The sequence below is a fragment of the Ooceraea biroi genome, chromosome 2, assembly GCF_003672135.1.
Source record: "Ooceraea biroi isolate clonal line C1 chromosome 2, Obir_v5.4, whole genome shotgun sequence".
Lineage (NCBI taxonomy): Eukaryota > Metazoa > Arthropoda > Insecta > Hymenoptera > Formicidae > Ooceraea > Ooceraea biroi.
In genome coordinates, this window is record NC_039507.1 from 8,587,858 (window position 1) to 8,601,895 (window position 14,038).

The 14,038-nt window shown below is 43.9% G+C and overlaps 1 protein-coding gene across 9 annotated transcripts in view; it reads right to left on the bottom strand.

The window, feature by feature from the left end:
• LOC105276811 (lachesin) overlaps positions 1-14,038 on the bottom strand; it is a 278,627-nt gene that overhangs the window by 79,526 nt on the left and 185,063 nt on the right. For all 9 annotated transcript variants that reach the window (XM_020030837.2, XM_011334738.3, XM_011334737.3 and 6 more), the window contains one exon: positions 1,425-1,553. In XM_020030837.2, the coding sequence (XP_019886396.1) occupies positions 1,425-1,553 (129 nt within the window). The remainder of the gene's footprint in view (positions 1-1,424; positions 1,554-14,038) is intronic.

The following is a 14,038-nucleotide window of genomic DNA, read 5'->3' on the forward strand; positions in this document are numbered from 1 at the left end:
AGACGACCGCTGGCAATCCCTACACGCGTACGTGTCACACGAGAAGAGGAGCCACTGAGGAGGAGAGGCCGAGAGACGTTCAGGTCACACAAGGACGATTTCTGAAGGGTTCGTGGCAACCCCCAGAACGTGGTGCGCCACGCGCAGAAAACCGATGCTTCTCCCCCTGCTCGTCTAAATAAAATATGTCCCCCGCCTCCTAAATATTCAAGAGATACCGCCCGGTACCGTGTATACGTAACGTGCCGTTTCTCCTTTCTTCAGCAACGCTGCGAGTCCGCTCGCGCGCGTGCACACACGCACATATACATACCGACCGTGCAACGGCAACCGGATGCAAGAGCATACGAAGTGACACGAACGAATGAAACGCATAAAAGGGAAAAATGACCAGGACCGACGTGGAACGGCTTGTGCCGAGGCTCCCGGTATTTCCCCCGGGTTTTCCCGACGGCGTTTTCCACCCCCGTATCCCCCCCCCCCATTCCCTCCCTTCCCCGTCTCTCAGTTGCTCGCGGTATTCCACGGTGGCCTCGTTGTCTCTCTCCTACACACGTACACTTCGAGAGCGAAGCACGTGCATCGCTGCAGCACCGGCGCGTGCGCGCGCGGATGTGCAATTTCTGAAATGAAATTTAAACAATACACGACGGCCGGCTCGGCTGGTCGGATCGGCGGGAGGGAGGACAAGGCAGTGCGGGCTCCATGACGAAGAGTTTAAAATTTATTCGATAAATCGTCGTTGGACGAGTGCCAGCCTCGGCGGGATCGTGTCTAATTCCCGCGCCGCTTCCTCGAGGAAAGTTACTCGCGCCGCATCGCGCGTGCCGGTATTTACGACATTTTACACGTGAGCAAAGTTGCGAAGTTAGTGCCCGTGTTTCGCACGAACATTTGGCATACGCAGCGGTACCGCTTACTCGCGGCCAATTAACACAATTTATTACGATAATTAAGCGCCGGCATCCGGCGCGACACTTGCCGTTATTCTACGGTATCGTTTACGAAACCCTTTGCTGGTTTTGTTTCGCTGCCGCGTGCAATTTTAACGTGAATCGTTTATTCATTGACGCTAGAGCGTCATTCGCCGAATGTCATCGTGTAATTGCGCCAGCGCAAATTTTAGCGCGATTTTGACAGATAATGCCCCATCGCAGAGCCCGCGCAATTTGACCGGATTCATGAATTAACTATTGGCATCGTTAAGCCTTTATTACGAAACATTAAGCTCGTGTGTAATACTGTAATATTATAATCGCGTCACGTTGCACGCTCCCACCCCTATCGCACATCGTCAGGCGCATCGTGCATGCCGCATGTGCATATTGCATGCGGCATGCTCGCGATAAATGTACGCATCGCGTATTATTCGTTACGCAGCGCAAACGCGATAATAATGTGCAGTATGCCCATAACCAACTCACATTCGACATCCACGGTGATCCTCTTGCTGACCGTGGGCGGCACGCCATTGGTCGCGATGCAGAGGTAAGCGCCCATTTCGCTGCGCGTGATCCTCGTCAAGTTTAATTGCTCGCCATCATGCATGGACACTGAAACCAGAAACGGGAATTGATTCAGCACTGGGCGCAAATGCAGTTCATGGAGGGCCAGAGGAGGAGAGGGGAGGCCATCTTCGCTGTAAATGGGTAAACATCGTTTCATCCCTGTGCCAAGTCCGCGATGGCGGGCGGTGGCTCTAGTGCAAATACTTCGCTTCAAAGATTGACGACTGTGTCTGTAGAATCTCATGGATTACTATGGTGGTCCCTCAGCCCTTAGTCATGTGGGTAAGAATTAAAACAGTCAAGGGTAAAATTCTCTTCGACGCGACGAGGCGCTTGCAATGACGAGTAAAATTATCCGGCTGGCACGATATGGAAATCGCGATTATGCAAACTGCGCGACGTCGGGCATATCGATTTAATACGGGGTTTCACGATGCTTCCCAAATGAACCGGAACGCCCAAATCTTGAATACGTTTTTGCTGCCGCGTGAGTTATATCGGTTATCCGCGTGAGTCTATCATGAAAGTTTACGGTGAGGTTTGTATTTTAGAAAAGAAAGATCGCAGTAAAATTATCGGAGTCACGAGAGACGTGAGGGAGATGCAGTTGCGGAAGTTAATGCTGGTAGCTACCGTTTCCGTCAGACTTACTCGATTGCACCCGGATCTTTCTCCCATTAAAGTCTTTTCTTTCGTTACACTGTTCAGTTGGGTTCAAACTGCGACGTGACTGTCGCGAATGGCTCGCGGTGACACAGTTCAGGTATTAAAGTAAAGTATTAAACGCGACTCGCGTGATCAAGATTCTCGATGTCGTTATCAGAGATGGAAATGAATGAATTGACTTCGTGTTCACGTGACATCAAAGCAGACGATTTATGGGGAAACTTGCGATATTTCTTTTATTATGGGGAAACAAGCACAAGTTGATAAAAATAAGAGAAAGGCGAAATGATCAGTACTCAAATTGACACAGAATTAACGTCATAAAGTTATCGTTGTTGTCAATAATGGAAAATCAATTCTTTGCGGCAAAAGGATGCTGCTGATACTAATAATTTAATTCGACGTTATCGGTGTCAGAACAATAACGTAGTTTGTGCGAGCAATGTTGTACTAACAATAACAGCTTAAAAATATAACAAGTAATTCGAGATACAGATTCGCGCAGAAATACTAAACGCGCGAGAAGTTAAAGTTGTGAACTCAATTTGTAAACGGAAGGGTAATAATAATCCTGTTTTATTTTCGCGCGACAGAAATAAGGAATTTGTAAAATTGATGGATATCATTGGCAAATTCCAGATCGAATAGCAACATTTGCATTCTATTAACGTATTCACTAATGGACAAACTCTGAAATTATTTATTTCATATTTGTCGTAAGTCTTTTTTGTCTAAATATCTGCAAGTAAAACGTACGTAGTGCATGTAGTTCTTAACGAGATTGCCTGCCTGTGGTAATATATTACTGGTGGATAGTGTAATTGATGGGAGAACGAAATTCGATGGACCAAGAAAGAAGTTTCTCCGTGGAAATTCGATAGCAGAGCACAGAATTCTTTCTCGTTACTTATATAGACACGATTCTTAACTTCTTTGTGATACACGCAAGTTCTCTCTTTATCAATCTTGAACACGAATAACTTAAAACTCTATTTTACTCAAAGATTAGCAAGAATAATTAATTAACAACTCAACGTAGAAGAACTTCTCTTATCAATTTCTAATCAACAAGCATTGTCTCCATCATCGGCAGTCTCCCAAATCATTTACTTTTAGCGCCGTTGTACAACGTCGTTTCTCTCAATTATATTAATTCTTGTTTTCTTATTTGATCGCGGCGTTATAGCACGTAAACAGCCACCCCCCATCACACGCGTGGGCATCATTCTCAATCCTCTCGGGGAGGATCGCAAGAGCAATCAACGTCAATCTCGTGAGCTCAACGCGTCCCCGTAATGACAATTAACGGAATCGAAACAAACGCGAGCCGTAAAGGAAGATCGCCGGACCGCGGCGGAACGTCGTGCCCGGATTCACCTGCGGCGATACGGCCTCTCTCTCCCCGGTGACGTTCATAAATCTTTACTCCGGTTTACCGCGGCTTTGCTTGCCTCCTAGTCGCCGATTAACCGATCCCCCCTCGACCATTAGGGCGGACGGCGATGTTTCTTTCACGAGACACATACCCAGCCGATTCCGTCTTGCTGCGCATTGCACTGTCAGTTAGAAGAGAGGCTGCAAAAAGGAGGAAAAGAGAGAGGGAGAGAAAGAGACAGAGAGAGAACGAGGCCACCGATTGGCAGGGCAAGGCGCAGCCGATCGATTGGCGCGAATAATTGAGAGGACACGAGCGAAATCCGAGCCCGGAGAATAACGGCGGCCTCGCGGATACCGAGTGACGTGATAACACCCGTTGCCGATAAACCATTGCTGCCGCACCGCGAAACGATCGCAACCGAGTGGCCGGATATCCCGCGCGAGTAAAAGCAAGAAAAAAATATTGACAGAGACCGTAAAAACATATTCTCTCGATCGAGCGAGCGCGCGACATCGATCGATTTTCTCGTGGCTGTCGCACATGTATCGCTGCTCTTCGCTTTCGCTTAATCGTTTTAATTAATACATTGAGGTATGCCACGTTTTGGTTAATGTTTAATCGGAAATACATATGGGATAAAGCACACGTCGAATATCTGTACGGACATTTGTACGATTAAACTCGTGATTTCAATTTGTTTCGGCATAACGTGCTTCAATTTCGATTCGCGTTCTTGGCACAGAGAAATTTTCCCATGGAATAATTTTTTCTTGTTCTGGAGTTTGATCAGCACATCGGAAGCGATCTTGATTTTGAATCTGTACAAGGCGACTTGGGTCAACGATTTCGAATACTGTACGTCAACTAAAGATTATGACGTTAGTCCGCAAAATCAGAAGCACCAATGATGCATGCAAAAGTTTAAGCAAATAACATGTTATAGTGATAGATCTCTGAAGGAAATCCGCCTAAGATGCAACCGATGTTCGTTTATGCAATTCAATCAAATGCGATTGCATACGCTGTGACCGGAGAGCGGAATTTTGAAAGTAAAAGATAAAAAAATAACAAATATAAAAGTTGCAGCAGGAAATATCAAGTTCCGATTATGATTTTTTGCTTTGTCAAAAGCGGACGACTAAAACGGGATATTGATTGGTCATCGATCGATGCGACTCTCAAGCAGATCCTACTCCACCTCTCTTTTTTTATCTTCCCTCCGATGCAATATGTTGGATAAAATATTTGCAATGAGTTTTTGATCGGGAGCGCCGGTCGGTCCTCCCGATACAAGTTCATTTCGCCATGAACTCATCCGATATTAATGTATTCCGCCGTTCTTCGAACGAGTCCGGGAATATTTAGATAGCGGACGACTCAAAGCTAGGATGCAAATCGATACACTGGAGTGAGCAAACAGTGATAGTTATTTCTAACGACGATTTGCAATGAAACTTTTACCCGACTGTATGAAAGTTCGCCCGCTTAGGCAAAGGAGAGCGTCATACGCGAGAGAGACATAAAGAAATAGAGAGGCTGCCCGGATATTAATTGCATCGGAAAGAGAGAGAGAGAGAGAGAGAGAGAGAGAGACACGAAAAATATTTTTACGGCACGATACAAAAGCGGAGATCTGCCGGGATTGTCGAGCTTTATGGAATAATACACCAATGTGACAAAACTACCAAAGGAAACATTAATGGCACGCGGTAAAAGTGGTGGATGCGCGAATATCCGTTCGGCGCACAAAGCAACGCTTTGAGCACGTGGGCGCGTGATTGCTGACTGTGTATAAAACATAATGAACAATTTGTGGCACGTAATCACAAAGCTGGAAATATCGCATTATTGATACAAGTAGCCACTCATTTTCATTTTACCTTGTTCTATTTTCGCATTATTTTTCCTTCACATCATTTATATCCGCATGAAACTGCACGACAAAAGTTCTTTACAAACGCTGAACACATTTAACATATAATTTATTAAATTTTAATGATTACTTTTTCAATAATCTCCTCGCCAGATAAAATACCTACATCGCTGCACATCGCAATTATCCGCGTCTGCACTTCCCAATGATGTCAAGGCTAAATTCGACTTTAACGTCTCAATGCGCCAGTTTTCAACCGATGTCTTTTCATTTCACATTCCATTAATGAGCGACTATCGAGTGCACTTTATTGGTTGGTTGTCGGTCGATTAACGCCGCACTTGGTCGCCATCGTCGCATCCGGTGACGCGTATTAATAAAACGCCGGGAATAATCCGTGAAATTTTACCGCATCGTGATCCCCGCGCCTCTGATGCGAGACTCTCGCGTGCGCGCGAGCAAAGGGTATTAAATATTATTACCAACTCTATACCTGGCAAAGGGATATGTATGCACGTGCATGCACACGTACCTATGCCTCTATACCTATCTCGCCGAAAACTTGGGGAATAGTGCGAGCGCGCGCGCGGTTCTGGTGCTTCGTCATGAATTTGTATGAAGCTTTAGAGGGGCTCAGATGCCCCGGAGCGCGGCTTTGCAGATGTTTGAACAGAAATTCCGGCCTTTTACGATCCTGCGGTGCGACGACGCGCGCACGCGAGCGGGACGACGACATCCACGGGCGAGCACGGGCGGGGGATGAAGTGCGAAAACGGGTGAAGCGCGGGGGTCGGAAGACATAGCGGGAGAGATGGAGACAGGGGAATATGAAAGGCTCGGAGGATCGGACAAAGACGATGGACCATGATGAAACTGCGTGTAACAAACCAGTAAAACGACAAAATTATAACCCCGTGGATAGCGGAATTATAAATAAGCCATTTACTCGAACGCATGTTCGCGCTGAGACTTTCGGCGCGAGGAGGGTTGCGCGGAAACGTCACTCAGTCGTTGAAGAATCTTTAGGCGCGAAAACGTAAAAAAAGAGGAGGAAAAACAGTGAAATTTGAATTATTACGGCAGCGAAAATTTACAATGTCAGCTAGCAGTAATTGCAGGTGAAATGATCGGTCGATTGCTCGACGGTGTGACTTGAGAGTAATTGCCGCTAATTAAAAAGTTCCTCCGTCGCGTGATCCGCGGTACTGTGCTCCAATAAAATTGTGCAATTAGTACTGCTGCCTGAAATGCCAGAAATCGTTTACGATATCTTTCTGGCAAGCCCGCGTACCCGCCGAGCGACAATTTCGCGCATAATTATGCGAAATATGCGTACGCGTCCGGAATTCGTCCGGTCAACGATGCGGATAACAGAAACCGTGGAAAATGTTTGCTTATCACGAGTGTTTGCGATCCATCATCAAAATGCAAACGGTGAGCACGACGACGACGAGGATGTGGTTTTGCAGCTCGACGCTGCAAATTGACGCGTGCGGGCTCGCGATGTTTTACGACGCGGGGGATGCTTTCAGGATGATTTAAAATCTTCCTTATCGTCATCATTCTTCGCTTCGGGAACGTCAATGTAGAGGAGATATATTCCGCCAGAGGCGGAATTGAGCGTCCGAGTGACTTGGATGGGCGTCATCATCTCGATGACACGAGAACGTTATCGGTGATTATTTATTGCGCAGTTTGGACAAACAAAATCACGGGTCAAAAATCGCAAATATTTTGGCCGTAAATATTTTCCGTTGCGCATGCCTCAACAAATAGCGGCGGTGAGGCCATGTCGCATACGCAAATATCTCGAACGTGTATTTATCAACGATGAAACGGCGCTGTTTGTTCGAATAGCGTGCTGTCTTAAATATAACACATCGTCGCAAATACAGGCAACGCATCCGCCCGCTACATTTAGATGCGCCAAAGATAAATAAATAAACGCCGGGCAAGCATCGGCAGATACATTAAATTTCGGTGAATCGATTCGTAGAAGAATAATCGTAAGAAACGCATGGTCTCTCAAAAGTTTCTCAAAGTACAATCAATTCAGCGACGGCGGAGAATTGCGTGTCGATTTCGCTGGCATGCTCGTACGGTCGTCTGAACGCAAATGGCTTTCGAGTGATCCAACGCTCTCCTATTTGGTATTCGGCGGCAGTAAACCAACGTAACACATTTCGACGATTACAAGGATCGATCCGGATGCAAGACGATGTATCGGCTAGTGCAGCGGCCGACCATCGGCGTTAGGATGTACCGAAGGATAGTCGGATAGTACGATTAGCCGGAGCACGGTTATAAACCCCGTTCCGAGTGGCAACCGAGCGATTAATTTTCCGGCTTGCCGGCAATTGACTCTCCTCGCACGACCCCGGCGAACGCAGTCTGGGATCCACGATCTACAGCGTGCCACCAACTGTTTTATAACTAGATCATGCAGTCGCTTGTGATAACGATGATTCAGTTATCGAGGTGTTGCTGCGAGTATACGTATATGATGTTACCATTATTTAAATTATACTATAGTAGTTAGGTGATTACAACTGATAATTAATTGATGTAATCGTCTGTACGACGAACTTGGAGATGATCTCAATTATGCATCTTCTTTTCATTTAATATTTTAAAGAAACGCACGTTTTATTCTGTATTGTATTAATGTCTGGCGCAACTTATTAATTAATAACTAATTATAATATTCAATAGAAATAACATTCGATTGTACACTGAGAAAAATATCATGGCCTATCTAATCGGATAATCCAATTGCACAGTAACAAACGGATATATCCGCTTAAATTGTATATTCGGTGAAGAACGTGATCAGACATATCCGATGAAGGTATCCAGCATTTAATCGGAAAACAACATTAACCATCGGAAACATTATTTCGGTTTATCCGATGTACATTTTTCTCAATGTGCTTACTGTATTATGGATGTGCGCTTGTATTCTATTTTCAGTTTGGAAGAATGGATCGCATAGCGCAAACTGATTAAAAGAACCATCCTACAGTTGATATTCTCTTTCGCGATTTCCGCACGCGACTGCATTCAATAATCAAGCCGGGGACACGTCGGAAGTCCTGAAGGACCCAATTTCGCCGTAAAACTCGATGGATTAAAACTGGTCCACGTAACACCGCTGCCACGTCCCGGGGGAGAACGTCGAGCGTCCGGATGTCAACGTGTCCCAGATGGCGCCGACATTAACCCATGAGAAACGTGCGCGAGGACCAACCGCCGTGTTACGGTCAGGAAGCTGCCGCGGTTTTGGCCTTCAGACCGAAACGTCTCTAGCGGCGGTTCACTAGGGGGATGCACCTAGCAGCCGATGACGTTTCACAATTGCAATGTCTAATTGAGTAGATTTCAGCCGGATTCGAGAGATGCCTCGAGAGATTGAGCAGGTAATTTAATGATTAATGTTACTCGGGCTTTCATCGTTATTTATAATTAATAAGCGCATTCAAATGTATTCTGGGCGTAATTAACATTTTCGTCGGATAAGTTTGCTGCCCAATTATTATTATATAATGTACGTTGCAACTTGATGCCGCAAAGCTTTCATTGGAATTCTCCGAGTCTCTCCCCTCATCATTTGCTATGCGCAATCGTTTAGTTCCGTCGAGATCAATATGCTGCATTGCATCTCTCGAGCTTAGCGATTTTTGCCGTCATGGCAATTCCATCAGGGTTCTCCCGAGAGAGGTCTCCGCGCCGAAACTTCTGTGACACAAAACAGGGCGCAAAATAACAATCGTTGCCTCGTATTACTCCCTCCGGATCGCGAAAGAACATCGGGTTCTCACGCGTTTCGAAACGCCCGGAGAACACATCGCTATAGGAGACATCCTCCGACGTTTCCTTGCAACCGACGCGAAGGCGCAGCCATCCCAATTGCGGTTCCACGCGATCGTCAGAATTCCAGCATCATCTCGAACGGGAGTAAACATCCTCGAACAGAATCGTCCATCTGGCACATTAATGTCGGACGATCCCGATCGGTCGGAATTCGAAACTCAAGCACGGGCTTAAGCTGAAGCACGGTTCCGCCTATCAGCCGCGGCGGTTCCATCGCGCTCCCTGAATAACACGGGAAACTATGCTTCCGAGTGAAGCGCTCGAGCCGGGATAGGAAGCGTCGACCGCTATTTCGCGAGATTAATCGAATTACGCCGGTGAAGCGTGCAAGGAAACTCCGGGTGCCTTCTTCGCGTGCCCGAGTGCCTTGTAAACAGGAAGCACGTCGAATTGCATTCCGCGCGTGCAAAAAGTATGGTCCCGCGGGGGCAACGTATTTCTCCTCTCAACTTTCTGGATGTGGATGTCGCTCGTGCTTGCGCGCACCTCGACGGCATACAGGCAGAGCACGGTCTCAATGTTAACGTAGACGACGACGACGACGACAACGACGAAAAAGTTACGCACGCAATCTTAAAGAGCAACCTGACGAACGGGTTTTAAAAAAAGAAAAGAAAGAAAAATGGAATGGCAAAGCCTGAAGTGAGGAACGCGATCACATTGAAGATTCTCGCCGGTTTGAACTGTACACTATGTCCGAAATGAGGTAATCCACTGATAAGAGGAAGACCTGATCCTGTTTGCTTACACCCACAGAAAAGATTTCTGGACTTAATGCTATTACTCTTTAATCTATCATAAAATAAGATCGCTATAGCGACAATCATATTTATTATTGAAAAGAAGCATATTTTAATCTTGAATAGAAAATTCGAAAATCTAGATTAAAGTAATCTTGGTGCTATCTCATTAATTTTCTCAGAAGGATTTAAATAAAAATTTCTAGCAAGTTCAAAATATTCTTGATTTAAGAATATTGTGAGTACCAAAAGACATCTTATTCTATTCTTGTAACTTGTAATAAGAGAATTTGTGGAATCTGCACAAAACGGCCAATATTTATGTGTTGCAATCGAAAATCGGGAAAGTGTTTCTGTTATTTACAATGAATAAGTGCAAAAGATATGGAAATGTCTTATCTCGAATCTTATTTCTCAAGTAAGTATATTGTATATACTTACTTACATTTCCATATCTTTTAATATTTCTTGCATTGTAAATAACAGAAACACTTTCCCGATTTTCGATTGCAACACATAAATATTGGCCGTTTTATCGGAATAAAGGACGCAGAAGCGCCGAGTCGACGAGCGACTGTGAGAAAATGATGCGTCGACATCGACAAAGCCTACTGTAAAGTGGCGCTAATATCAAATTATTCTACATACAAGAATATATAAGCACAAATTTGTACATGTTACTCTTGTCTCAAGACAGTAAGACAATCTTATTTAATTCGAGAGAGAAGAATAGAAATTACTGATTTAAATTAAAAATTGTTTTATTTTCATATTTTTTATACTTGTAATACGATTAAATTAGTCAAGAATATTTTTCGTCTTGTTATCAGAAATCCTTTCTGAGGGTGTAGATTTCGAGATAACGACCAGTTGGACGATCGGCGTGCGTGGCCTCAAAAAGCAAGCAGGGAAGTGCAATCTTGCTAACGAGACACTTCAGTCAAGTCTACTTTTCATTGCCACATTTCTTTTGTCGAAGCAATCTCTACTAATTGAAACTTAGTTCATGTCTCTCTACTCGCACGCTCAGCCTTAAAACGGAAAAAAAATTCGGCACTTTCTCATTCCTAAAAAATTGTTTAAAATTGTCCTTTACCGCTTCGCACGTACGTAGCGCATCTCGCGAACGAATCTTAGCATATCAGCGTGCGCTGAACAAAAGTTGAACAGCTGTCAAGTTTAACTGTGTAAGACCCGCAGAATCTGTAAAACCCGTGAATCTCGGCTAATCCACATGACTCGCTATTTCAGTAATTACTTCTCGCGCACGGTCGAATTAACGTGATGAAATTAAATGCGAGATCAGCACGTCGGCATGGAGCCGCGTCAATCGCGCGTACGTGCACGCTCGCGCGCGTACGAACACGGGGACTTCGTTCCGAAATTCCGGATTCAATCTATCCTTAACAATCCCATTAGCGAGTCCCCACATCTTCGTCGATACCCCGGCGCGGTGGCAGGAACTTTGGTTTTGCCCCGAGCTGGACAAAGTGCCGATATAGCTTGTCTTGTCTCTCACTGCGACTGGCACTTTGGCGTGGCTCGACAATGTGGAAATCCCCGGGATAACGTAACGAGCACCCTCATATACCCTACTGCAACTTCGCGGCACTTACACAAGCTCGAAAACGAAGCGTGCGCAAACCATGAAGCCGCCGTTAGATACGCGTAACGTAAGCGCGTGTGCGAGCGTGCGCGCACGAATGTGTACAAAGTGCCTCTAGGGGTGAGAGACCACAGTATCCTTTAACAATGAATGCTTTATGGGTAATATCAAGTCAATTAGCTTTGCTAATTGAGAACTCTATTATCTCCTGTCAGGCGAGAAGTAGTCACGACTGCGTTTTGATGCGACGAATAGTTCAATGAATTTCCACACATCTTCTGATCATTGTCACATTTGAGTAAACCAAAGTTACATTATTAAATATTCTTCTCAGTTATCTCCTAATGTACTTATGTGAAACGTATCGATATTATTATACTATTAATTATATAAATCATAGAACTAACTAAATACTATATGTTATATAAATACCATATGATACAAATAAAATTAAAAAGTCCTACTATATATATTGGGTCGTCCGGAAAGTTCGTGCCGATTTTGAAGGAAAATTCAAAGGCAACATTTTGTTATGTCGATAAATATTTATTGTCTTATGTATGCACCGTTTTGTTTCACAACCTTTGTCCATCTTTCACGCAACTGGAAGATTTCATTCTCCCAGAACTTCTTAGGTTTCTCGGCGAAAAACTTCTCAAGGTGGTTTTTTATGTCGATCAAAGAGTTGAAGTTCTTGCCGCTAAGAGAATTTTGCAAAGACCTAAATAAGTGAAAGTCTGAAGGTGCAATGTCTGGTGAATACGGTGGGTGAGGTAGCACATCCCAGCCAAACTCCAACAATTTTTGTCGGGTAGTCAAAGAAACATGAGGTCTGGCATTGTCCTGATGGAACACGACGCCCTTCCTATTAGCTAATTCTGGACGTTTTTCTGAATCGCTGTCTTTAAGGGGGGAGCCTGCTTTAGAACATTGAAAATAAGGTATAATTTTACGAATTTTTTCGGAGAAACTATACAGCGGATCATTATAAAACTTTGATGCATTTATTAGTACATGTTTAAAGATAAAAAAAATTATTTTTTTATTTGAATATATCGCCTGTAGAGGTCGTCCTGGAGGCATCTTAGTGCAGCCGGCATTGTAAATTGGTGAGCATTCTCCTGCCTCCAAATTTCATCCAAACTGAAAAATTGAAATATTTTCTTGTTATTTATGAATTCCCATCGTCGATGAACCTTTAATATTCATAAAAACATTAAGTTAAACAATTACTTTTGCATGAAAAAGTTCAACAACTTTGCCTAAAAATCGTACTTTTGTGTTCTAAGCTCCACCATTTTGGCACTTTTCAACTTTTTTCTTCTCTCTTTGGTTCATCGACGATGGGAATTCATAAATAACGAGAACATATTTCAATTTTTCAGTTTAGACGAAATTTGGAGGCAGGAGAATGCTCAGCAATTTGCAATGCCGGCGACGCGGCTGCATTAAGATTTCTCCAGGACGACCTCTACAAGCGATATATTCAAATCAAAAAATAATTTTTTTTATCTTTAAACATGTACTAATAAATGCATCAAAGTTTTATAATGATCCGCTGTATAGTTTCTCCAAAAACAATTCGTAAAATATATCTTATTTTCAGCGTTCTAAAGCAGGCTCCCCCCTTAATTCGTCCAGTTGCGAGCAGTACTTATCTGCATTTATCGTTTGGTTGTGTGGTAGGAGCTCATAATATAGGATTCCTTTCCAATCCCACTAGACACAGAGCATGACTTTTTTTGGATGAAGACCAGCTTTCGGAGTGGTTAATGCTGGTTCATTTCGCTTACCCCAGGATCTTTTTCGTTCTACATTGTTGTAAATGATCCATTTTTCGTCACCCATCACTAATTGCTTCAAAAATGGTACGTTTTCGTTGCGCTTGTACAGCGAGTCGCAGATGGAAATGCGATCCATTAAATTTTTTTCGGCCAAATTATGCGGAACCCATACATCATAGCGACTTACGTAACCAAGCTTCACTACATGATCGTGGACAGTGGTTTTCGATATTTTCAGTATCTCTGCTAATTCACGTGTCGTGTAGCGCGGGTTATTCTCGATCAGTGTCTTGAGTTGGTCATCATCAGTAGTAGAGGGTCTGCCCGAGCGTTCTTGGTCTTTAAGGTTAAAATCACCAGCTCTAAACTTAGCGAACCACTTACGTACGGTTCTTTCAGCTAAAGCGCCTTCTCCGTAAACAGAACATATCGAATTTGTTGCTTGTGAGGCATTTTTGCCTTTCCGGTAATAGAAAAGCATCAAGTGTCTAAAATGTTCTTTGTTTTCTTCCATCTTCAAAAGAGTACAAAACTGACACGAATCAATTTATCTGAAACAACTTTTTTCCTAAAGATGCGTTGAAATGTCACCTTTAAGCATATGTATATACAT